Source organism: Panthera pardus, unplaced genomic scaffold (assembly GCF_024362965.1).
Source record: "Panthera pardus isolate Hobbes unplaced genomic scaffold, ASM2436296v1 HiC_scaffold_26, whole genome shotgun sequence".
In the NCBI taxonomy this organism is placed as follows: Eukaryota; Metazoa; Chordata; class Mammalia; order Carnivora; family Felidae; genus Panthera; species Panthera pardus.
In genome coordinates this window covers 3159636-3185908 of record NW_026526832.1, presented here as the reverse complement: position 1 = coordinate 3185908, position 26273 = coordinate 3159636, and the positions used below count along the sequence as shown (strand labels likewise).

The following is a 26273-nucleotide window of genomic DNA, read 5'->3' as shown; positions in this document are numbered from 1 at the left end:
ATGGCAGAGGGGTAGAGCTGGAGTGAGGCCCTCTAAACTGTGGGCCAGGGTGGCCTCGGTCAGAAGGTGCTCTCTTCATGGGACTTGCATGCGGTAGAATCTCCTGGGCCCTTGGAATTATGAGGGGCTCGGGTGGGGCGGGGGCTTTGGAGCCTCAGCAGGGGAGGTGGTGGTTGTTGAGGCGGGAGGAGTAGCTTGTGCAGGGGGAGAAGAGAATGGTACAGGGACCATGGCTCCCCACCGGCCTTTGTCTCACGCTTGTGGACACCTGGGACCTGTGTCCTGCAGATGCATGTGGGGAACGCAGCAGTGGGGAACGGATGACAGTTCTCGTGGTCAGACACTCTGAGTTCCAATCTTAGCTCTGTGAATTCCCAGCTGTGCCACCCTAGGCAGAGGCGTAACCTCTCTGAGCCTGCCTCCAATCTGTAATGGGTATAGGGATGCTTCCTCAAGCAGGTGAGAAGAGCTGGCTGGGGTGCTATGGGGGGAGGGGGGGCGCTTCGTGACTGCAAGGCCTTTGTATCAGGCACCCCTGTTACCTATGTGAGAAGTAACGGCACACAGTTTGCAGTATCATTTGTGAAAAAACAGGCAAAGAAAAGCTGCAGGGCCCAGGGCCCTCTGTGTCCCACTGGGTGCCCTGCGAGGGACCGCCAGCTGGGGTAGAGATGAGAACCTGGTGACAGAACCACAGGGAGGAAGGGGGTGGGGCCTGTCCACAGTCCAGGGCACAGCACCTTCCCCTTTCTCTCCCGAGGCCCTTGACTGACAGTTCTCTCTGGGCCTGGTGGAGGGCCGGGGGGCCTCCAGCTAGCAGGGGGATGGGGAGGGGGGCCAGAGGCAGTGGGCCTGGGAATGGAGGCCCCTGTCTTGTGGGCAGGAAGTGTGAGGTGCAGAGCAGCTAGGGAGCCCTGGGGAGGTTGCGGGGTGGGAGGGTGAGAGTGTCGGTGAGGAGAGCGGAAGTCGGAAGCACCGGCAGCCACATTCTCCACTCACGGACAGACGGGTGTCCGGACCTTGCATCGGGAGGGCCCGCTTATCCTTTCCTGGGTCCTCTGGAGGTGAGCAGGGCAGACCTGCTTGGGGTGGCGGCTGGGACGGAGCCGGGGGCGGCAGAGGAGGTGGACAGTCCCGTGCGGGCCCTTGTGGTAGCTGCTGGGGCAGGTGGGCAGGAAGGAGGGCTCCGTGGGCCCACTGCGTGTGCACCTGCTGTGAGCCTGGCAGGGCGTCAACCCTCAGCTTCTCTCTCCTTTCTCTCTGTCCCCCTCCTCCCTCAACCTTCCCCTCCCAATCCGGCCCTGCCTCCGATCCCGGCTCTGGCTCCCACTCACCCTGGCTGGGGGTCTGCTGTTGTGAAGAGTTAAGGGGCAGAGCGAAACTCCTTCCTGAACCTCTTGCGGGCCTCCCCAGGCCTCTGGTGACCGCTATGGCTCGGCGCCCAGGGAGGACTTGTGTGGTCAGAGGTCCCAAGTGAGCCAGGAAGAGGCTGGAGAGAAGGAAGCCTGGCGGAGAGGCTGGAGAGAAGGAAGGCGGGCCTGGGCTTTGGGACAGCTTTGAGCGCAGTCGCTCAGAATCAGCCATTAGGGGGCTCCCAGCTGTACCTCGCCTTTCGGGCCCCACCCTGAAAGAGGCTGGGTTAGTGCCAGGGACCCTGGTTGCTGGCTTGCCTGGGCAGCCTTGGTTTAGGCCTGTTGACCTGACGTGCAGCCGCCACCATTTTACTCTGAGAAGCGTCCCTGTTGGGGACACTCTAAGGCCTTCTGCTCATAGTTGTGATCCTCGCGGTGAATGGAGTTTCCAGGAGGGAAGGTCCTTCCAGGGCCTCAGATCCTATGGCTGGTGTCACTCCTCTGCTAAAAAGCAGGGGAGAGTGACCTGTCAGCAGCAGGTAATAAATACCCCTCAGGACTGTTGGGCCTTAGCCAGGTTTGAAGCAATGTGCCTCAAAGGGGCACCGAGCACAGGGATTAGAACCTGGGCTGCTGGGAGACCCGAGAAGGGGTGAGGGTGCTCCGGCCTGGCCCTGAGCCCTCCTCCTGGTCCTTGTCCTTCTCAGGGAGCAGCTGCTCTGGAGACACATTGGTGTTCTGCTCTCATTCTCTCTGTCCCCCAACATCTCTGCCCCAACCCCTCTGCCCCCTATCTTCTCCATACCCCCATTCTCTCTTCCCCCTCCCATTTTTGCCCCCCCCGTTTCTCTGTACCCCATCCTGTCTGCCCCTCCCCCACCCTCCCTGCACACCCATTCCGTCTTTCTTCTCTGTTCTCCCTCTCTGCCTGAGCCCCAGCTGACCCCACCACAGGGTCCTCAGTACCACTGGAGCCTCTCTCTCTCTCTCTCTCTCTCTGCACATTTGCATGAAGGCTTCTTCCGTGTGGGCAGGATGTGGGGCTGCCCCTCGTCATGTCTCTCAGTGCTCTGGCCCCAGGTTCAGGCAGGAGCGTCTATCCTGCACCTCCAGACAAGGAACTCCTTTACTCCTCTGTTCTCCGGGGTGGCATCCCTAACCTGGCTCCTGCCTAGGGCTTCATGGGGACAGGCTACCTCCTAAATCCCTGGAGAGGCCAGGAGCCTTTGATTTTTCCATAGGAAGGAAAAATTTCCAGGGCAAAAGGAAGGAATGTGTGCTGAGTCTGGAAGCTTAAAGGGAGTGAGAGACGGAGACATATAACCCAGATAGAAGGTTCAGGGCCTACTCCGGGAGGAGCTGAGACCTGAGGGAGCCCACTGGGAGGGTTGTCTGTGTGCTCGTTTGTTTTGGCTTCTCTAAAAGGCCGGCAAAGCAGCAAAGGTCAACTGAGCGAGACATGCTATTTCCGAGCACCTACCGGGGGCCAGGCCAGCAGCAACTTTCAGACCCGTCCGGCTGTATCACAAATCTATAGAGTAGCTTTATTCCATCTTATTTCCTTGTTTTATAGCTAAGGAACCAGGTGAAGTTTCTTGACCAGAGTCATGCAGCTCTTTGGTCATAGTTAGGGCTTGAGTCTAGTCTGTGAGCCTCTGGACGCAGCCGGGGAGAGGTGTGGACCTTCAAGGCTTCCACCTGTCCCCTCAGGGCAGGCTCTCCCCCAGCCCCCTGCGGCCGCCCTGCACTTCAGGGTACAGGCTGTGTGCCCAAGCAGGGGGTGAAAAACCAGCCCAGCTCTCAAAAAGTACAATCCAGGTACCAACTGGTCTCCTTCTTGCCCCCAAGATCAAGGCAAAGTTGCACTGAAGCCCAGGGCGAGGTCAGGCAGGGGTGGAGGGACTCATGCCCCCTTGATTTCCTAGCGATCAGTGTCTGTGTCCCACACGCCCATCAGCCAGACCCAGCTTAGCCTCTGCAGGGCTCTCCATACAGGAGAGAGGGGGCACCACCCCTCTTCCCTCTGCCCCAGCCCCCTCCTGTTCCTTCCTCTCACTGTCTCCTGGAGCTCAAAGCATTTTGTTGGATTCTATAGAGCCATTCCACCAGAACTGAGCTTTAAATGTCCCAAGCCATTGAAGGGCCGCTTCATTTTGGAGGTAACAAAACCCACCTTAGGAAGCACCAGAGGCTTTCACCCTCCTTGGTTCTGGTTAGCATACCTGAGATGAGCGATCTCAGAAGAGATTTCACTAAACACCCGGGCTGAAAAATAAAATGAAATAAAAAGTAAAATAAGAAATTTCTAGGTGCAGGAGCCCTGGACTCTGCTCCCCAGTTCCTGGCCCACCTCTGCCTAAGAGGTGCTATCCTACCCCCGGGAAACAGGCCCTTGCTCCATTCTTGACCCTTGCCATGTCAGGCTGCCCTCACCCAGGTGATTGGCAGGACTCCTTGATGGCCATGGGAAGTGACCTCACCCCTGAGGTCATCCTACCCCTTCATTCAGGGAGGAGCAGTTCAAAAAAAGGAGGAGAGAAAGAGAGGGAGGAGAAGGGGAAGAGAAAGAGAAAGAGAAAGGAAGAAAGGGGTCAGGGGAAGAAGGACCTTCTTAAACTCTCAGTGACGTGGCTTGCACAGGTGGAGTACCAACAAGGTGCTTAAACATGTCTTCCTCAGGTCCTCTCTGTTGACTTGCTGCCTGCAAGCCAGGACCCTACCTCTGGGAAAGCTCTGCCCCAGGGCACTGGGCTTCCTGGGAGAAGGGAAGATATGATTGGTTCATGGGCAGAAGGAAGTTGTGAGGTCAAAACGATGCTACATATCATCCAAGCCTCAGTGTCTCCAGTCCTTTGGTAAGGTTGTTGAGGAAGGGCTTTCTGAGGATCTGTCCCTCCCACCCACTCATCCATCCATCCGTCCATCCATCCATCCACCCATCCCATCTGTCCATCCATCCACCCATCCATCCATCTATCCATCATCTATCCATCCATTATCCATCTGTTCCTCCCTTCCATCCATCCATCCATCCATCCATCCATCCATCCATCCATCCATCATCCATCCATCATCTATCCATCATCCATCCATCCATCCATCCATCCATCCATCTTTCATTTATCCATCCATCATCCATCCATCCCATCCATCCATCCATCTTTCCTCTCATTTCCACCAACATTTCTGGAGTACCACTTCTGAGTCAAGCAGGTACTGCACCAAACAGTGGGAAAACAGATGAATTCAAGAGACTCTGCTTCACAAGTAATTCATACTTCATTCAATTCATGAAGACCCAAGGGAAATAGATTTATGGGTGGGTAGATAGGGCGCCTGGGTGGCTCAATCGGTTAAGCATCTGACTCTTGACTTTGGCTCAGGTCATGGTCTCCCGGTTTGTGAGTTCAAGCTCCACATCAGGTTCTGTGCTGGCAATGTGGAACCTGCTAGGGATTCTGTCTCCCTCTCTCTCTGCCCCTCCCCTGCTTGCTCTCTCTCTCTCTCTCAAAATAAAATTAAAATTAAAAAACTTAAAAAAAAAGATTTATGGGTGGGAAGAGAGAATGATACTTAAGAGAGCCACAGACCTGGGATCGGACCCCAGTTCCCCCACTTACCAGCTGAGTTACCTGGGCATATTTCTGACACTGAGCCTTCACTCAGCCTTATAAGTAGTGGGGAAATGTTACCATTTGTCTTATTCTTGGGGTGGCTGGCAAGACAGATGAGCCTGTAAAGCACCAAACTGGATAACTGGCACCTTGCAAGGGCTTGGTACGTTCTTTTTGCCTCCCCCATGAGGTTGGGTTGCCAGATAAAATACAGAATGCCCAGTTAATTTGAATTTTTAGAGAGTAAATTTTTAGTATAAGTATGTCCCAAATATCGAGCATCCTGTATGCTTATTTGCTAAATGTGGCAACTCTAGCATGAAGTTGCATGCCACCCATTTGGAACTGCCAGCTTAGAACTGGGAACACCTCCCACTGGACTCTGTAACCCCAGGTGTCCCACAGGTGGTCCTGAACTTCTTGAGTCAACACTAACCTTTAACTAATCCACTTGAACCAAAGTATAAGTACATGCCCTCCGCCCTGAACTTTGTAGTTGGGAGTGGGCATAACACACACACTAGCAGGATTCTGTCCTTCAGCATTTCCATACTGAGACAGGTGAACAGAATCACAAAGAGCCTGACTTCTAGGTGCTTACATTCTGGGAACGGGAGGCAGATGAGAACCATGTGAGTAAACCACCCACCATCACACAGTGGGGTAAATGTTCTGAAATAGAGAGTGAGGGGTGGGGTGTAACCAGGGTGAATTTAATTGATTCAGAGTCATGGCCTAGTCAAAGTGCATACCTCTTCCCCCATCAAATGCTTGATCTCTCAGTCTGTCTGTTTCCTCCCTCCATTTCCCAGTCTCCACCCCACCTCCCTCAGGCCCCAGAAATCTGCTCTCTTCTGTCTTTGGTCTCTGGAAAGCTGCTACAGCTTTTCTGATTTTTCTTTCCCCCCTCAAACCCATTGAGGAATGTCTGGTTTCTTCTGGGAAGGCAAATCCAATGATCATCTATGTCTAGCAGAGTCATGAACGTTTACCTGTATGGCTCCTTAATTCATATACATATTTATATAGAATTCTGTACATATTTGCCAAGAGGAGCATGGGGGATGTCCTTTCCACTGGCTGCTGCCAGCATTTCCCAGTCCAGTTATTGACATTTGAACGTTTCTTATCAAGTGAGTTCACTAATGGGAGTAGGAGAGTTGATGTCATCCAGGCAAAATACTCTCATGCCCACAGGGCCATGCTCTTGAGGCTGGCACGTGTTCACATACAATGTGTGGAGGAGTGAGGACTGGAGCAGAGGTGTGGGGAGGGGAGCCAGCTAAGCACAAATAGACCAGGTCCTGGTAGGGAGGGAAGGTCAGGGGAGGTCGGCCGTGGGGTCGGGGAAGTGAGCTGTAAACTGGGTGCTTCTTTCCACCTCTGCCCTAAATGGAACTTTCTGCCCGATGTTCCCTGTGCCCTGTGGGCTGCAGTGGTGGGATCTCACCTCCTCACTCATACTTGATCATTCTTCACACAGGCCTGGGGAGGGAGGTTTGGATCTGGCAGGTTGTCCAAGTATAGACAATGGGTTGTGAAGTTCACTCCTCCTTCTCCCTTGGAAATAGGACTATGGCAGGTCTCTTACTCAGAGAGGACGGAGAGTAGAAAATGGACAGCCACCTAGGGGGAGCAAGGTAGTCAGATATCTCCTTTGGGGCTGGCCGAGGATTTAGGGAGCAAAGCATCTGAGTCCTCAGCCTATAACTGGGGCTGGTTGGGGGGAGGGGTGTGGGGTGGAGGCAAAGAACCAAGAAGGACCCAAGGCCGAGCTAAGAGACCCATAGAAGATCAAGGGGGAGACCAGTGCACATCAGTTTGATTCAGAGCATTGAATACAAGATTAAAAATAAGAAATAGCCCCATTTTGGGGGAAAGGTAGTCTGCACAGTCACCGCCAGAACTTGGTGGCCTCGAAGGCGGGACTGGGGGCCTTTCCCAGGGGCCACAACTTCAGGATCATGAGGCCCTAGTTCAGCAATGACAGATTCTTGCTCTGAGTGAGGGATGTGGCGGTTGGGGCAGAGAGGTAAAAGTCCAGAAAAGGATTCTGTTTTTGAGGGACTTTTAGGAGAATGCTCTTAAGAGGAACAAGAAACTGAAATTCATGGTGGTCCTGTGTCATTTCTGTTAGGTACCCTCCCAAAAGAGGGCACGGTGCCAAGCTGTGTTTCTAGGTGACCTTAAAGCAATAGGTTTAAACAAGAGGACTCCCACCTGACCCTGGTTTTCCAGCTCTGGGGGTTCCCATTTATTGAGCGTCTGATGGCAGGCTGTAACGTAGGCAACACGTGGTTACAAGTCAGGGGCAGGTGTGTGTTTATTTGTACCTTTGTTCCCCAAAATAGTTTAATACAGCACACAAGCACACACAAGACTTCACGATAGAAACACGCGAGTGAGGAAAGTGAGCCAAAGAGAGAACAAGAAAAGGTGGGATGAAGCCAGGGATGGGTTCAGTACTGGAAATCTGTGCTCCAAGGGCCTGTGCACTTGACCCCGTACTTCCTGAGAGCCAGTACCAAGAGCGGAACAGGTTATGAGTTTCATAGCGTCCACAGGATCAAAACCAGCCACTTGTTCTGAAGAAGCAGGGCCACCAAGAGAGCCACATAGCTTGTCCACATGCAGAGCATGGAGACGCACGCTTCTGGAAAGTACCCTGGGGCATCCCTCAGCTGCACCCAACTGGTGCGAGTGTGGCCGATGCACCGGGCAGGTCTGAGCGGATGTGGTGCAGCCCTTGGTGGTCATGGCCCTGTACCTCTCTCCTCCCCACGCAGCTAGGTAGGCCCGTGGGCTGTGGGTCCTCCCGTCAGGAGCCCAGGCTGGCTCTAGCCCAGCACCCCCTCTGGCCTCCACCTGCACGGTGGAAGTGAGAAGCAGCCTCCTGGCCTAGCGAAGGATGAGGCCCCAAAGACAGGAGCCCAGGGAGGCAGAAATAAGGCAGCCTGCACCTTTCTCTCCTGGGTGCCTGCTTCCCCCCCAGGTCTCCCCGTCTCTAGTGTTGTCTGTTTGGCTCCCACACGCTTTGGTTTACATGTGTTTTTGGCTTCCGTGGCTTGCGTGCCGTTTTGAGGCACGTCCACCTTTGGTTCTTGCCAACCACTTCAGTCCCTCGGTTCTCCAATCCCAATTCCCAAGTAAATCATCTGGTTTGTCCAGTTTATCTTTTCCAGCTAAGCCCCTGGGCCACCTTCAGCCGACAGACGGGGGTCTTGGAGCGAGCAGTTGAGACTGGGGGGGGGGGGGTCGACAGTGCCCTCCTCACCCCGCCGGCGGGGCTGTGGCTGGCAGCATCCCTTAGTCGGGAGCATGGATGCGGCAGGCACTCCAGACACATCTAATACACTAGACGTGTGTCTCCAGGGGCTCACAGCCTTTGCTAACCTGCACTTGCTCTGGGCGCTTACAGGGTAGATGTGGGTTCCCAGCGGCACCCCAGGCCAGCGCTCCCCCTCATCCACACGATGGGATTGTGAAGGCGGACATTTCTGGGGCCTCCTGAGCAGCTTGAGCTCCGGATGATGGGTGACGACAGCCTCTCTGAACACCCCAAACCCATGGAGTTTCTCAGCCTCTCCTTGGGAGACGACCTGCGGCCGTGCCTAGGAGCAGACCTGAGGGAGACGTGCGGCCATCCCGACCTTCCCGAACCTTGTGCGGAACAGACCTGGTCCTCTGAGCCTCCAGATCCCACGAAGCCAGATGCTCCTCCCGGGGCCTCCGGCGCAGAGCCTGTGCACCTGGGGAGCGGCTCTTCCCAGGGGGGGCCCAGGCACAAGGCCGCACCCCCCGGGTCACCCAGGAGCAGCCATCCTCTGGGGAGCCCCAGGCAGAGCCAGAGCACGTCCACCCAGGTGATGTTCTGGGCGGGCATCCTGCAGGCCCAGATGTGCGTCCTGGACCTGGAGGAGGAGCTGGAGAAGACAGAAGGGCTCAGGGCTGAGCTGAGGTGCTGCATCCCCACGGCCCCTGTGGAGCTCCCCGCCTTCCCCTCCAGCCCCGCAGGCCCCCGGGGCTCGGGCCTCCACCCCAGCTCGCCCACGGAGGAGGCCTCTGGGAGAGACAGCGGCGGGCCTGAGGGGGAGAATCCGAAGCCCGTGTGGCCGAGGGAGGAAAGGCCGGACTCTTCCCCGGAGTGGGGTGCCGAGGAGGAGAGCGTCTTCTTCGACAACCCCCTCTTTTTGGAGAGCCCTTGCTCGGACACCAGTGCTTCTGGAGCTGGCTTTTCCTGGGGGTTCTCAGACTCTCACACAGATGGGAAACCCGGGCCGCAGTATCCCCAGACCCTGGAGCCCCCGCTCCCAGGAGGCGGAGTGCCGTGGGAGCTGGGCAGTGAGCCGGATCTGGGGGTTGGCACGGCTGATTGCAGCGGACACACCACACCTCCATTCCCTGTGCCCATCTACAAACCTCACTTCTTCTCGTGGGCCGTGGCTGACACCACCGAGGGGACCCCTGAAGCACCTTCTGGCTGCGGGGAGAGTGAGGTAAGCCGAGCCCTGGGGACCGACCCAAGGCTGTGCATGGGGACCCGGAAGGAAAGGCCTTTCTCTGTGGTCACGGGGCCCAGAACACTCTTCAGATGCTAGGCCTTTTGGAATGCTGAAGTAATATAGCTGAAAAGCAGGTCCGGGGTGGCCTTCAGAATTAGGAGTCCTTCGTTCGTTTTATGAATGCTATGATGTCAACAGAACACGATGGCAATTAAATGCACAAATGTCTCCATCTCACCAGCTTCAGGGGGCTGTGTCTGGACACATTTGGAGAACAAACAGCTCCTCCAATTGCAGCATGTTCCAGGCCATTCTTCGTCTCCACCCCTCCCACCTCCAAGACCTTCCCAGCTGTAACAGGGCAGGGCTCAGCCTGCAAGATGACCTCTGCCCCTGGCCGGGAGATGTCTGTTTTAGGAGTCTTGTCCTCTCTTTTCTTGAGAGATTTTAGCATTTAGTTACTTTTAGTTCACCATCTTTCAACACCCCAACCCCCCCCCCCACCCCCGTGTTGATAGATCAGGCCCCTGCGACAATGGCAGAGGTCCTTGAGATCAACTAGGACAAGTTACAGGGACAAGTGATGTGAGACAGCAGGGAGCAGTTTTCCCAGGGAGACCTCTGCTTAAGAGATAAGGAAAGTCAAGATGGCAGAGCAGGGCTGTAACTTTCTAATCTCTGTTTGCAAAGAACAATGCAGAAGAGCCATTAACCCGAACGGCTCTCTCACCTGACCCCAAGATCGGAGATGCTGCTGGGGACTGTTGGAGTCCCCTCACCCGAAGGCTGGGGGTGCCCAGTGTGGGCCGTTATGGCTCTGTACGTGACCCTTGTTGCTCTAGCGCCCTTGGGGTCCTCAGAGGGAAGCCTGGGAGCCCCATCCTCACAGCAAGTGGCACTTGCTCTCATCCCAGTGCCTGGGTGCTGCCACTCTCCCTAGAATCCAGCCTGTCCTGGGGCCAGTGCTGCAGCCCATGGAGGGAGGAGGCTGGGGGCAGAGAAGGCAAGAAGTCAGTGAGCCTGGATGGGAGGCCCCGGAGGCCTTGTAGGGTGTGTTAAAGGCCCTAAGAACAGTTTCCCTCAGGTCAAACCTCTCGCCTCTCTTTTCTAAGACTTCTCTGGGAAACAGCTGTGACCCCACCGCGTCTGCAGCATCCTGTGTGGATAAAGCCTGGGACGCAGGACCTAGCCCCGCCATACATCCTTCATTACCTTGGGCAAGTCATTTCCCCTCTCTTGGCCTCCCCTGCCCCATCCGTATGGAGGAACATGAGCCCTGTGATACTAGGGCCCGGCACCAGCACTTCTGGGATGTGGGTCTTTTCCCATCCAGGATTCCTCTTCCGAACTGAGGACCCAGACTAGACTGGACTGGGGCCATGTTGTCTGGGTGGGAAGACAGCAGGGAGGGAGGGGCCCTGTTTACTCAAGTTATTCTCCCTTCCCCACCTTCCCCTCAGTGCCTCCAGGGCTCATGGAGATCCTGTGCCTCTCTCAACAGGCCCTGCCCAGCCCTGAAGGCTGGCAGACAGAAGAGGGTCCTTCCTGGCCCCGGGGGCCTCTTCTCTCCCAGGACAGAGGTGAGACCTATTATGGGCTCTGGGAAATTGGGTGATGGGAGGCTTTGGATCCAGGTGGGGACAGAGATCATCCTTGGATTCACAGGTGTCATTGAGAAGTCTCATTATATTTTCTTGGAGCCAGACAGACTTGGGGTTTAATCCTGCTTCTGCCTCTGTGACTTCATCAGGACCATGGGTTTGAAAATGCTCATTTCATAAAATAAATGAAGAAATGGACAAAAGACCCAGCGTTTCTGATGCCTGGGTCCTAGTCGTTTAGGAAGTCCTGAACCCCAGGTTGCCTCGGGACTGGAGTCTCCTGGGAGCTCTCTGGCCACTGCCTCTGCATGTGGGAGGTCACTGCCCGAAGGAGGGACAGAACGTGCTGCCCAGCTCCAGGGGAGGAGCCCCGGGGAGGGAGCTCGTGGAGGTGGCTTCCCAGGCTGTTTTCCTGGCTCTGCCGCACGCCTTTGCCCTCAGTCTGCCTCTCGCCCCGTGTCAGCTTCACTCCATGCTCTTCCTCAGGTGACAGTGATGCTGAGTGTCCCCAGGGATCTGCTCCCTGCACCTTGGCTCCTGGCTCCCCAGGGAGCCCAGCGTCTTCACCGGAACCTAGCAGCCCTGAGTCTGAGAGCAGAGGCCCTGGCCCCAGGCCCAGCCCTGTGTCCTCCCAGGAAGGCAGCCCGCGGCTCTGGGGCCCCCACCAGGGCAGCAGTTTTCCCGAGTGGACACTAGATGCTTCACGCCCTTCACTCCTGGAGACAGATGGGGCAAAGCCAAGTTTCCTGGAGAAAGAGGAGGCCAGAGACCCTCCAAACCCAGGGACGGAAGTAAAGAGTGAAGGCCCAGCCAGGACTCCAGAGGCTGGAGCCGTCGTCCAGCCTGGGCCTCACTTGACTTCTACAGAAGGGTAAGTGTTAGACTAACCAGCTCTCTAATTGTGGATACATTTAGGAATGCCCTGGTCTGGACAGAGCGTGAGAAATGCACAGTGGGATTTAACACACTAATATCTATTAAGCCAGGAGTATAGGACTGGGTGCCAGAAGCTTTGGGAAATACTGAAGGGTTTGAAAGCACGAGAAACCAAGAAGCAGACAGTTACACACGTGGGGTGGGATTTGTGTGTGCTGAGGCAATGCCCTGAGAGTCTGGGCACCGGGAGAGGAGGAAGGGGAAGTGTTCGGGGAACCTGACTGGGGCCATGTGCCCAGAAAAATAGGAGTCGTGCTAGGCAGGGCTGGGGAGTGTGAAGGTCAGAGCTTGTGATGTGGGGATTACACACCGCTTTGAATTTGAGATGTCTAGGAGAAATCCATCCGTGAGCCTAGGTCCAGGGTGCTGGCTAAGATCTCAGGGGAAGCTGGAACACCAAGGGGAAGTTTGACTGGAATCAAGGGGGTGGATGTTGGGGCCCATGGCAGGATTGAATAGCCCCAAAACTGTGGCCGGAGGCAGGAACAGGACACGTGGGAAGCCAGCCTAGATGTCTGCCTGCCCCGGGAGGCCGCATGAGGACTGTCAGCACCTGGGGTCTCCACCCAGGAAAGAGGTTTTGTTCTCTGGCTGGCTGAGTAGGGACATACTGAAGAGACCAGGAGACACTGGTGACAGTTCTGGTCGCACCAACTGGAAGTTTGGCCCCACTCCTAGCTCAGTGTTACTGGATGATGGGGACTGAGCCTCAGGCAGCGCCAGAAACCAAAGCATCTTCCTCATGCATCTGGAAAACTCCACTCTGGAGTCTCTGGAGGTGTTTGGAGGCTAGGTAATCAGGGGAGTCTCTCAGAATCTGAGAAGACAGGGCTTGTCATACCAAAACTCCAGTCAATTCAACCCAAAATAAAAGTAAGTAAATCTGCTTAAAATGAGAAGCATACTTTCATAGTAAATAATGAAACAAAGGCTTGATCGGGGCTTTCTTGCTATGATGTTAAATATTACATAAATAAATAAGTTTAATCTTATTTTTAGCACAATATAGGATTAATGTTCCTGGCCTGAGTCTGCTGGCCCCACAAGATGTCTCCTTTGGGCCTGTCACAGTGAGGTCACAGAGGTTATTTTTATTATATTTTATTTTACTTTTCATTTCATTTCAATTCATTTGTTTTAATGTTTATTTTTGAGAGAGAGAGACAGAGTGTGAGTAGGGGAGGAGCAAAGAGAGGGAGACACAGAATCTGAAGCAGGCTCCAGGCTCTGAGCTGTCAGCACAGAGCTGGAGGCGGGGCTCGAATTCAGGAACTGTGAGATCATGACCTGAGCCGAAGTCAGACACTTAACTGACTGAACCACCTAGCACGCCCCTCAATTAATTTATTTTAATAACAGCTTTTTTGAGAAAGAATTCACATACCATACAATTCACCCATTTAAAGTGTCCAATTTAAGTGCAAGCAGGATGCATTGCCCCATGTCAATCCTGTGACAGTTCATATTTGCCTTATTTTTTCTACCCCCAAAGTAACTCCCCATTGTAACAACGCTAATCGACTAGGTCGTTCCTATAAACGTATTTTAGGGCTTGCTCAGCTGGGTATTCACATAGTTCCGTTTAGATGTGACAAATGTGTCATTATTTTTCTTCTCTTCAGTTGTCCAGTGGACTAAATCCTCCAGTTCCTTGTTTGTCAGTGGCTTTCCATGTGATTCCTGGAACCTTCTGGCATCACTTACACGGACTTCATGAAATTAAACGTTTTTTTGGCGAGATTTGTAATTTCACTTTTCAGTGGGTCTCTGTTATGCTGGCCCCGCCTTGCTGGGTGCGTTAGAAGCCTCAGGAAGCAGTGAGGAATGAGCAGCAAAGACATGCCCCGGGAAGGGGGGTGGGCAGCCGGAGATGGACGTTTGTGTTAAGGAGAGAGTGCTGTCGAGTGCAGCCTAATTTTATAAGTGGCCGGCTGATCAGTGAACATTTTCACGTTCTGATGAGTTTTGCTTACCCGTACAGCCCCCTAACCGTGGTCACGTGGATAATGAGTGGGCATATCACGAGATACTCGCCCCCCCTCCCCTCCCCGGTTGTCATACTGCAGGGAACCGGAGGAGTCAGGGAGAGGCTGGGCTCGGTGACTTCCAGGGTTCTAGCTGCCAGGCTCTGAGTGTTCCCTGAGTCTGTCGGGGTTGCCTGGGCCCCTGTAAGCTCACCATCTGGGCTCCTGTGGTGACGGCTTCCTTTATCGCAGGACTGCCGGTGTGAGAAGGGAGAGGTCGGAAGCCGTCTCTTTGACTCCCGAGCTGTAGCTGTGCCTGAAGCCGGGCTGGCTTCCTGTGCTTCCCTCCTCCTTGCACCTTCCGTGGCTCCAGCTCTAGGAGTGAAGCCTGGGGCTGGGGCTGGCAGGGGGAAGAGGGCACGGAGGCGACACGGGCAGGGCAGGACAGGTGAGGGAGATGAGTGGCTAGTGGGGTTTGGAGAGACAAATGCCATCCCTCCTGGGGATGGATTAAATACCACTGATGTCTTCAAAGGGGACACCTGCCACCTCAGATGAACTAGGCTCAGAACATCCTGGTGGTTTGCCTGAGAAAGTGCCGGGTGCTAAGCTTGGCTCCAGCCCTTGCAGGCTGGATTCTCCTGGTGCCCAGGCCAGGCCAGGCCAAGCAGGCTGTGACGCTGCCTCTTTCCCCGGTGAGGCCCTGGTCCAGCTTCCCTCGGCCCCCACCGCTCAAGGCCCTGGAGCTCTAGCTCGCCTGATGAGCTCTGGGCAGGGACTCTGAATATCCCTTCCAGGACTGACCTGTAGGGACACTTGCCCCATACGCCTTCCTGTCCAGCCCCCGTGGTAGTCTGAGCACACTGTTGGACTTTTGCAGGCTTCCTGAGAGCCCCATGCCCCAAGCACAGTCCCCAGAGGAAGGCCAAAGGCCACAGGCTGGAGACAAGCTGGCGAATGGTGTCAGGACCGACAAGGTGGCCTGGAACTTGGCCTCTCGCCTCTATCACCTGGAAGGCTTCCGGAAGTCTGAAGTGGCTGCCTACCTACAGAAGAAGTAAGGGGCTTTGAGCCTGAGCAAGGCTGGAGGCCAAGTCAGGGGAGGGAGGAGTGGTTGGTAGACTCCATCCGCCAGTCGCCCCTCCTGTCCCTGTGTCCCTGCTGCCCTACTGCTGACCTTCATCCCGTCATTCCTGTCCCAATCCATGCCTCCCCCCATCCCCTTGCCCTGCCTGCCTCTTCCTCTTCATCACGTGTGTCACCGCTTGTCCATACTCTTGAGCCCTGCTTAGAGCCAGTGGACCGGCCCCCTTGTCTCCCCTACCCAACTCCTCGTGTCCTCCCCACTCGATGTTGGATGGTGCCAGTGGCAGACCAGAGCCCTGCTGCCCCCTTGCCCCCTCGTCCTCTTGGGACGTGTGCAGGCCCTGGGGCCCCGACCCCCAGTGCAGGCTTCATGCCCATTTCCTGTCCACAGCAATGACTTCAGCAGGGCTGTGGCTGAGGAGTACTTGTCCTTCTTCCAGTTTGGAGGCCAGAGCCTGGACCGCGCCCTCCGGTAAGACCCCCGGGCCCTCTCTGGGGTGGAGGGATGGCTGGGAGGTGGCGGCACTGGCGAGGGCTGGAATCTTGATCGCCCCCCGGCTCTGGCGCCTGCTGGCTGCCCCAGCCTGGGCTCCATCCTGGACTCTGGCCCTCCTTCCAGGGTCTTCCTGCAGGCCCTGGTGCTCAGTGGGGAGACTCAGGAGCGGGAGCGAATCCTCTACCAGTTCTCCAAACGCTTCCATTACTGCAATCCTGGGGTCTTCTCCTCTGCAGGTAGGAAGGGGCTGGCCCTGAAGGCAGGGCAGGGGGGGTCCTGGGGTGCCTGGGAGGGGGTTGCATGGAAATGTCCCCTGGTCCACTCAGGAGCTCACTGGGTAGCTGCTGGTGGGAGTGTCTGGGGGACTGTGGAGAACCAGAGAAGCATTTGGGGGTCACCCCACCCAGCACGGGCAGGTGGAAACGCGGGAGTCCCGGTTCCAATGAGCTTTCTCTGCACTCACCTCCCTCTGGAGCAGATTCTGTACACACCTTGACCTGTGCCATCATGCTCCTTAACACGGACCTGCATGGACAGGTGAGAGGGCGGGGGTGCAGGAAGAGAGGGGTTGAGGCCAGAGGCCTGGGGTGGAGTCATGGAAGGGCCCGGGGGGAGGTAGGTCTGGAGAACTGGAGAAGGTTCCAGAGTGTCCGCCTGGGGGGTTATTCTGTTGGGGTGGGGAGTGTGTGCCAGCAGTCCCCCTCCTCTGCATGGGCCACAGAACATTGGGAAGAGCATGACTTGCCAAGAATTCATAACCAACCTGAACGGCCTGTGTGACGGCGGGAACTTCCCCAAGGAGCTGCTGAAGGTATGGTGGGGAGGGAGGGTGCCGGGGTGGGGGGGCGCTCCCTGGGCTCACGGTGCCAGGGGCTCCCAGCCTGGGCCTGCCTCTGCTGCATTATCTTTGGGAGGACAGGCTTGTGTATGGAAGGTCCCAAAGCGTGGGTCCTAGCCAGCCGCATCAGCACCACCTTGGTATTTGTCGGCTTGTGGAAATTCACAGGCTCCCTGCCTCAGACCTACTGAATTAGAATCTCTGGGGCTGGGGCCCCTAAAATGTTCTCTTAGGCTTCCCGGCGATTCTGAGGCTTGGGGAATGCAAGGAGCACTGGTTTCTTGGTCCTCTGAATGAACAAAGGGCAGTTTGAAGTCTAAGACTTAGGAACCAGAGGTTCTAGGGTTTGAATTGTTGTCCCTTGGCCCACTTGGGCTCCTCCTGGGGTAGCAACTACTTTATGGTGTGGTTATCACAGTGAAATAAAGGTTGTCAGGTGCTCAGAGCGGGGCGAGGCACACAGCATGCTTTTCATAAGCAGTGTTGGCCCTGGTTCTTTTGTCTGTGGGGTGAACATTTCTTGCACCCTTGCTGTGTGCTAGGCATTGCCAGGGCTCCAGAGGCATGCAAGCAGGATGCATCGACACGAATACTCTTTGTTATATCATTTCAATGTTCTGGCACCTCATTTATTCATTCGTTCACCGTATATTTATTGCCCCCGTCAGTCAGCCGTTCCTGCTGTGTCCCATGGGCGGGATGGTATGTGGATGATTCATCTTCTCAGGAGAACTAGCTCAGGCCTCACTAAGCTCAGGTAGGGACTAGGATTGCTTTGCTCACCTTGTCTCCAGCATCTGGCATGGTGCCTGGCACACGGTGAAGGCTCCGTAAATGGTTGCACGCCTGCATGGGTACGTGGATGCATGAATGAGCTTCCCGCTCAAGGAAGGGCAGCTGTGTTGGGGGTGGATGAGGCCGACTGCGGCCTGCCCTTGTCCTACCGATGCCAGGTGGAGTTTGGGCCCCACAGGCCGAGGCTCCCTGCCCACTGTGTGCCTTCTCTTCTAGGCCTTCTACTGGTCTATCCGAAGTGAGAAGCTTGAATGGGCTGTGTAAGTGACAGCCCCCTTCCCCCCACTCCCCACCCCTTCCCCGTCTCTGGGCCTGTCCTCCCTCCACCTGCCCACCTGAGAGTTGGAGGAGCCCCAAGGCCCCGGACAGTGCTCCCCCACTGAGTGAGGGCCAGTTTCAAAGCAGGTGGAGGAACCTAGGTCACATCTGGAGGTGGGGCTGGGGATGACAGGAACGGATGAGCTGGCTTGGAAGGACTGACTCCTCTTGGGAGGTCCTGGGTGATCTGGCTCCCCAGTGAGAGAGAGGGTGGAGGGTGCTGAGGCTATGGGTACCTCCCGGTGGCCTTTGCCCGGCCAGTACCCCCAGCCTGATTCTCTGATGTCCAGGGACGAAGAAGACGCAGCCAGACCAGAGAAGGCCCAGCTGTCTCCCGCTGCGGGCAAGATGAACAAGCCCTTCCTGCAGTTGGCCCAGAACCCCATGGCACCCACCTACAAGCAGGGCATCCTGGCCCGGAAGATGCATCATGATGCAGATGGCAAGAAGAGTGAGTGCTGCCCTGTCGCTGTGCGGGGCTTACGTCTGCCATTGAACCAGAGTGTGTGCGTGCGTGCGTACTACAGTCGCTATGTACGGGTGTGCGGAGAGATCACACAGGTCAGGGACCGGCGCCTGTGTTCTTTCCTTGCTGGTGACCGTGTGCTGGGCGCTATGTAAGATGCCAGGGGGTGGGGGCGCAGGGACAACACAGACCCTGCCCTCCAGGGTCCCTGTGGTGAGGGGAAGTCAGACAGTCGCATCGGTGTCTGGGATAAAAGGTAGAGATTGGTAAGTGGTGTAGGGAGGGTAAGATCAAATACGGGGGGGTGTGGAGAAGGGCTAGGTTTTGGTTTTGTTTGGGGGATGAGATGTGGGGGACAGGGACGGGTCAGGCTTCTGGGACATGATGGTATCTGAGCTGAACCTTGGAGGAACGGAGGGCAAGAGGGCATTCCCTGTAGACAAAGGAGTAGACGCAGTTTGCTCTGAATGGGGGTGTGTGTGACAGAGAACAGAAGGAGGTGCATTTGGCCTCATCCCTCAGACAGGTGAAGGCTTTAGAGCAGGCCAGCAACAGGACCGGAGCCAGGCTGGGAGGGGACTCTAGGGAAGGAGGCCTTCTTCTGCTTGAGGACTAAGTCCCTGTGCCTCTCTGGATGAGACCAGAACGATGTCTAGTGGGACTGTGCTCGTGGGTGGGAGTGTTCGGAGAGGGGGCGGCCGGCGTGGACATCGCTTTTGTTGTTTGTTGATTGCCTGGGTGTGAGGCATGGCGCGTGCTTGCTTGTGACTGTGTTTTGTTGTGTTGCTATGCTGCGTGTTTCCGTGGACCCTGGGCAGGGACTGAGTTGGTGGGGGAGGGGGCCGTGTGTGTCTACGTGTCTGGATGGGGCGCCCACCTTTGTGTACTCCTGGGGCAGCGCCGTGGGGCAAGCGCGGCTGGAAGATGTTCCACACCTTGCTTCGGGGAATGGTTCTCTACTTCCTGAAGGTAGGAACGGGGTGCACACCCCTGACGGGCAGGGTGGGGGAACAGGGAAAGGCCCAGGATGGTTCGGAGGGTGGGCAACAGATGATAACCTCTTTTCTGGGCCCCTGGGCCCCGTGGCAGGGAGAGGACCACTGCCCTGCAGAGGAGAGTTTGGTGGGGCAGATGGTGGACGAGCCCGTGGGGGTGCACCACTCGCTGGCCACCCCGGCCATCCATTACACCAAGAAGCCGCACGTCTTCCAGCTGCGGACTGCCGACTGGCGGCTCTACCTCTTCCAGGCACCGTAAGTCCTCCCGGGGTGACAGCAGCAAAGCCCCCGCTCTCCTCTCCCCATCTCTTGCTCACCCTCTGATGGCTGCTGGCCTCTCCTCTCCCCATCCCTTGCTCACCCTCTGATGGCTGCTGGCCGGGGCCCGGCGGGAGTGGCCTTCTTCACCAGGAAGCCTGAGAATGCTGGAGCCTTTGGAAGGGGTCCTAGGGCGGCCCCAGAGGCTGGTGCTGCCTGCTGGCCTTCCCTGACCCTGGCTGCTTCCCCAGTGCATCTGCCTCCCGCGTGTAAGTCCCGGTCAAGCCTCCCAATTCCGAGCGGAGGATTCCAGGAAGCCTCTAGCAACTGAGCACTGGCTTGGACATTTGGTCTACAATCTATTGCTTTCCCAGATTTTCCTCTTTGAAGGATGACTAACACCACCAGCAGAGGTCAGCCACCTCGATCAGTGGCAGCGCTTCTGACTTTTTGAGGCGCTGGGTCCTGAAGCAGACCTGGAAGACTGTGCAGACCAGACCGCAGGAAGCTGGGGGCGAGGGGAGGGGCGGGACCGACCCTGTGACCTTGGGGACCCACGGCCTCCTCTGCCCGCAGCACTGCTAAGGAGATGAGTTCCTGGATCGCGCGCATCAACCTGGCCGCCGCCACGCACTCGGCGCCGCCCTTCCCCGCAGCGGTGGGCTCCCAGCGCAGATTCGTCAGGCCCATCCTGCCTGTGGGCCCCGCGCAAAGCTCCCTGGTACAGCCCCCGGAAGGGCCGGGTGCGGCGGGGAAGGGCGCTGCACGGGACGCGGGACGAGAGGGGAGATGGGAGGGAGGGGCTGCGCACCTGGGCCCGGGAACGAAGTGGGGTTTGCGATGGGCTGTGCACCTGGGCTCGGGAACGGAGGGGAGCAGAGAAACAGCTTCCCCCTCTGCCTCCCGCTCCCAGGAGGAGCAGCATCGATCCCACGAGAACTGCCTGGACGCTGCCTCCGATGACCTGTTGGATCTGCAGAGGAACTTACCGGAGCGGCGCGGCCGCAGCCGAGAGTTGGAAGAGTACCGCTTGCGGAAGGAGTACCTGGAGTATGAGGTCAGGCGCCGAGTCTCCGCCCGCCCGGCTCGCTCCCGCTCCCTCGGTTGGGCCCTCTGCCGCCCTCTCGTGGCCGCATCCGTCCTTGCAGCCTTAGTTTCCCCGGCTGCCCTGGCGGAGAGAGGCCCTGTAGGCACCCGCGCGGGCAGGGGCTTGCGCGAAGTGTGCGTGTCCTTGTGCCCTCAGACCTCTTCACTTCTTGTCGTGGGGGCACCCAGCAGCTGCTTGGCTGTCCGCAAACACTCACAGGGGACGTTCTTTTTATAACTTTCTTTCACCCAAGAGTATACTGTATTTGGCTTTCCCTAAATAGAAGGAAAAACGATTTCAGTTGAATGATCTCCCCTAATACCTACCTAATACTAATAAGCAGTATTTATGGAGCTTGTATTACTTGCCTCTATTATCTTGTTTAGTTGTCTGACAACTCTGAGGTAGGGACTGTTGTCCTGACTTTACAGATGAGGAAACTGAGGCAAAGAGAGATTAAACAACTTGACCGAAAAGGATGAATTCACATGCCGCTCCAGTCAGGGCCGAGCCTCATTTATATTAGCCCAATGATCGATGCCAAAATGGCTTATCCCTGACTCCCGCCCCACCTTACACCCAGATTCTGCTATGGTCTCTCATCCGTGCACCTTCTGGGACCCTATGCCCGAGGGGTAGGTGAGGGGCACTGCTGTGCACACTGGGCCTCACGCTGCCCTCTCCCTGCCTGTGACCAGCTGCAACCCGTAGCCAAGCCCCTGGCCCTCCCCAGACCTCACTCCCCTCTGTAGAGAGCAGAGACAATGCTGCGTGGGCCCCCCAGCCACCCAGGGCTGGGCTGAGGGTCCAGCGGGGTGGAAGACAGGAACGCGCTTAGTACGCTGGGACCTGTATCCCAAGGCTGCTAGTTACGGAGGCCTCAGGAGTGTTAAACAGATGAAGGGTAGTTAGCATCTCTCTCTCCAGATGCCAATTGTTAAAATGCTATTCAGACTCAATTAGGCTTCAGTACAGATGTGAGCTGTTTGTGCGCCGTGCTGCACAGATCAGGCCTAGCGGGTTATGGGTCTTTTAGTGTCTCAGAGATGTAGCACGTTCTGGAGACGTTAGTTACAGCCCTACAAGGCGGTGGCGGTTAGAATAGGGCTGGGCTGGCGGGGGTCCGGATGATACTATCCAGGTAACCCCAGGGCTCGGACGCGAGGCTGCCGTGTTCTGCAGTCTGGTTGCTGGAGCGTGGGACAGACATTGGCTGTTGGTCTAGCCCTCTTCCTCACACGTGTGAGCCGTCTGCCCCTCGAGATTCCAGCTTCCTCCTACCCTGCAGCCAGGGAAGCGCTAAGGTGGCGGGGCCCGTGTGTTGCAGAAAACCCGCTACGAGACGTACGTGCAGCTGCTGGTGGCCCGTCTTCACTACCCCTCCGATGACCTGGACCTGTGGGAAGAGCAGCTGGGGAGGGAAGCCGGAGGCACTCAGGAGCCCAAGCCCAGCCTGAAGAAATCCCACTCGAGCCCGTCCCTGCACCAGGACGAGGCCCCCACCACGGCCAAGGTGAAGCGCAACATCTCAGAGCGCAGAACTTACCGGAAGATCATCCCCAAGAGGAACCGCAATCAGCTGTGAAGCCGACGCCACCTCCCAGACTCTGGCCCCTGCTCGGGGTGGACCTGAGACCCCACGGAGGAGGCTTGTTTCAGTGGGTCCGTGGTGGGGGACGAGGCCTACCCCTTTCCCACGGAAGGACAACCCCCGTTCCCCTGTGGTCCTCGCTCCTTCCTGCGTTCACTGGAGCTTTCCCAAACTGCTGCGCCCACCCCCACGGCAGCCCCCAGCTGCCCTGGTCCCCGGTCACTTCCGAGGGAGGAGGGAGGTCCGGGGTTTGGCTGCACTCCCGTGTCACTCTCTACCCTTCCACAATCCAGAGTGGCCACATTTCTTGGGCCTGGGGGCAGCTTAGCACTCATTTGAGCATCGGAGTACCCCTGGGCTTCCAGAGAGAAGCTGGGGCAGAGGAAGCCTCTGGGCAGTCAAGTTAGGGGAGCCATAGTCCTGAGGAAGATCTTGCTCTGGGGATCAGGTGACCTGCTGTGAGAGGTCCTGGGAGAACCCAGCCAGCCCCCGGTGACAGAGAGCAGGGTTGCTCAGTGCCACCCCCTGACAGGTAGGCTTTTCGGGCAGGGACTCAGCTCAGTGAGGCTGACTCTGGGGCCCTGGGCCTTTGTCTCCTTCCCCCCCGATAAGCATCCGTGCACCAGGGGCAAATGAGACAGGCCCACGTCACACACACAATTGCTAATCATCGGAGCAGAGCCAATGGTGGGCAGTGAGGGCCAGAAGGGGTTGGGGCCTCCAGAGCTCTGTGGAGAGGCCTGGGAACAAGGGGCCTTTGTTTCACCAGAGCAGGGAAGGAGGTTCTCCAGGTTGGGACCCTGAGAGAGGCTGAGGGGCAAGAGGTGGTGTTGTACCCCTTGGGGGCTCTCTCGGAAGGAGCTTGTCTGAGAGCTGTGAGGGCCAGTGGAAGCCTGGCTCCCTCCCACACACCCCATTCCTTGCATTTCATTCCCGAGGAGGGGCCCCAGGGTCCCTTCCGGGCCCCTCCCCCTCCTGCACCCTCTGCCCCCCTGCCAGCTCACAGGGGGCTTTGCTGCCCTCCCTGGGAAGTCCCCTTGTGCTGCCCTCTGGCTGCCTCCCAGCTGGGCTCTGGGGGAGGTTCCGGACACTCAGGGACCTCGGGCTCTGCCTGCGGGAAGGAGGCTGGGCTGGAGGAGCGGGCCACCATTGTCTCTGTTCAGCCAAGTGTGCGAGCAGGCCGCCGGCCAAGAGGGGCCTCTGCTGCCTGTCTGCCGCCTGCTGGCTGACGCACTGCCTCTCCAGCCTTCCCGCCGGGGGGGCCCCCCTCCTCCCGTCCACGCTTGTTACCAGCCCCAGGACCTGAACTCTACCAAGTGGGGCTGGCCCTTGGGGACTGTGAGGGGTGGCTGGCCAGGGCCCAGGGCTGGGCCAGGTACCCAGTGGGCACACACTAAACGCAGGCCAGTAAAGAAGCAGGTGTGCATGCATATGTGAGGAAGGGGAGGGCCATCCTAGGACACACCTGTGCCTAAGCGTGTCTGCATGTGAATGCGTAGGTCTGCGTGCATGTGTGTGGGACGGAGTCACACATTTATAGGCTGTCAGCGCTGGGGGGACCTCAGAATCATCTGTTCATTCCACTCATTCATGCATTCATTTCACAAATACTATTGACCATTTCTTATGGGCCAGTACTAGCAGATTCCAAAATCACTTGAACACGTCTCTGGCCTCAGGAGGTAACAGTCCTGTGGTCTTGTTCCCTGCTGTCCATACAGAACCACACTTTATCTTGCTGGTAAAGACCCATTCCCACCCTTTGCTCAGGGATTCAGATTCAGTAGGTCTGGGTCAGGGTCACGGATACGTATTTTTAAAGCAGCCTGGGTCACTGATGTGCAGCTAATAGGTGAAAACCTAGCATCAGGTGGATGTGACTTGCCCTGGGACTGATGCTTACAAGCTTGGCCTTGAGTGGATTATTTGACCTCACTGAACGTGTATCCTTATTTCTAAAACCAGAATAAAAGGCAGAGGCGTGCCTGCGTTTGTGCATACGTGTGGCCCTTCTATGCACCTTCGCTCATGTAGAACCGGTGCCTCTCTTTCACCCCGGGGAACATGAAGCCTTCAGAGAGATGGGGACTGCAGGGCCCTGCCTGGTCAATGCTGTGTAGGCTTGGCTTGGCCTGGAGGCCTGGGGAGGTGGAGACCGGGTGGTTAGGCTGCAGTTCTGACATGTGGCCACGAGAGGGCGGGCTTGCGTCTTTCAAGCTTCTGGAGCCCAGGGGCCCAGCTGCAGAGCACTGCTCCTTGAAGAAGAGGAAGTTAGTCTGTATGTCCCCGGGGCCATCACCAGAACCAGGACCTCCCACTTCCCTACACGCACAGTGGTCCAGGCCGGGCCTCCCACCTTGTGGAGAAGTTGGCCAAGCAAGGATTGGGACTCTGACATCTTCCTGCAGATGGAGAGGGAAAGGGTTTCTGGAGCTGTGTGGACGCGGCCTGGAGTTCCCTACACAGCTGTCCCTACAAAAGTGAAAACTGAGTGAGCTCCAAGTCCCAATCCTGAGGTGTGGGGCAGATCCAACGCACGGGCCTCTGTCTGACCTTGTGTCCACCCTCACTTCCTTTCCCACCTGGGAAGTGGGTTTGGTGGGTCTCTGCAGAAAAGACAGGTTCGTGGTGATGAGCTCAGGCTCCGTGAGGCTGGCTGAAGTTTGGTTCCTCTCCCTTCTAGGGGGAGCTCAGCCTCCGGGGCCTGCAGCGACCCAGGTGCTACCCCAGATGTGATCTCTTCCTCGTGTCCCAGCATCTCTGTGTGGCTTTCTACTGATAACCTTCATTTGTTGGTTGTTTGCCGGGCACTGGGAAAGAGTGAAAGGCCACTGAGGTCCAAGGCTTGGGTCCTTTCCTTTGGCGGCCAGAGTCAGATGGAGATGACAGGTGGGCTATGTTGGAAGGAGCTGGGCTGGAGGACTGGGATTAGCCAGGGTGAGGGAAACATGGCCGTAAGGGTGGGCCCAGGCCGGGTCATACGGGACCTTGCATGCGGCCGAGGAGTGTGCTTTACCAGCAGAAGAGGCAAAGGCTCGTGGCTTGGGGAGCAGCCAGCCTGGGAAAAGGCTTTAAGAAAATGAAATGACTTGAGTGAATAAGGCTGATAAGTAGGGTCAGAATATGGCCTGGGGACATTCTCTATAACTATGCAACTTTTCTGTGAGTTTAAAAAAGAAAAAGAAAAGGCCTGGAAACTTAGGACAGCCTGGCAGTCCCACATCTGGTCCTTCTCCCTCCCTTGTCCCCCACCCCCACATGCACGCTGGCACGCACTTGCACGTACTTCTGGGTCTCCTCAATGCCACACTCTCCATAACCGCTCCTCTGCCAACTTTTCTGGATGCCTCTGCCCGCTTGCTCACACCTTTATCTGTTTGCCTTGCGAACAACTTCCAACATCCTCTGTACCCTTCCGTGAAATGGGGACACACCAGAAGGACCACTGATGACACTCAGTCATCAAATCCAATGTCTTCTCAGCCTTCATCCCCCTCACCTCTCAGCGACCTCTGACCCACAGACCTGTCAGACCCTGCATGAGGCCCAGCGCAATCTGGTCTCAGCAACCGGGACCTGGAGTCGGACTGCCCGGGGTTGAGTCCCAGCTGTCCCTTTTGTGGCTCTCTGACCACATGCCAGTTACTTGGCCTCATATGCTTTGGTTTGCTTCTCTATCAAATGCGGATAATGACACCATGTACCTCACAGGGTCCTTGTGAGGAATAAGTATAATTATGCACATAAACATCTCAGAACAATGCCTGGCACAGAAGGAAAGCTTAGCAAGTTAGCTATTAGTACGCGGCCTTGCCAGTCTTACCACATGAGCCCTCCCCTCCTTGGGGCCCTGCTTAGGTTCTGCTCTTACAATTCAAGGCCTTGACTTTCCCTCTGCCTGGAAGTTGCAAACAACAAATCTTAACTCCAATAGGCTTTAGCAAAAAAAGGACATTTAATGGCTCCCATAAAGGGACAGTCTCTATCCAGGTCAGATGACGCTCGAGCTAGGGCTCCACGCGGAGCAGGCCCCCCACTGCCCTCTGTTCTTCTGAGCTCCATCTCCCAGGCTAGGAGGCAGGAGCAGCACTCACGGTAGCAAGATGGCCCTCGTAGCTACCACCTTCTTGGTGCAAGCCTAGCACATAGAAACTATCTGCTCCTTGGAAAGTTCAAACTCAAGTCCAGGAACAGAGTCCCTCTGAGCTGCCCACTTTGAGCCATGTGCCCATCTCTGAGCCAATCACTAGGGTCAGGGGCCTAGGGTAATCAGAGTCCACCTTCTGAGATGGGGGTGGTGGTGAGGTAGTGTCACCCCAAAAGATGGGGACTGGGACCAGCGGCTGAGAAATTCTGAGTACTGCTAGTCCC

General features: G+C 56.7%; 1 protein-coding gene across 1 annotated transcript; it reads left to right on the top strand.

Moving 5' to 3' along the window:
• The first annotated feature begins 782 nt into the window (after positions 1–782).
• On the top strand, positions 783–23902 carry PSD4 (pleckstrin and Sec7 domain containing 4). The gene is made up of 17 exons (XM_019444606.2): positions 783–1064; positions 8385–9462; positions 10581–10685; positions 10970–11048; positions 11556–11940; positions 14850–15026; positions 15447–15527; positions 15675–15787; positions 16030–16088; positions 16273–16362; positions 17401–17444; positions 17793–17953; positions 18867–18937; positions 19058–19221; positions 19801–19945; positions 20138–20281; positions 21639–23902. The coding sequence occupies exons 2-17, from the start codon at positions 8494–8496 to the stop codon at positions 21894–21896; spliced, it is 3045 nt and encodes a 1014-aa protein (XP_019300151.2). The 5' UTR covers positions 783–1064; positions 8385–8493; the 3' UTR covers positions 21897–23902.
• The last annotated feature ends 2371 nt before the right edge of the window (positions 23903–26273 follow it).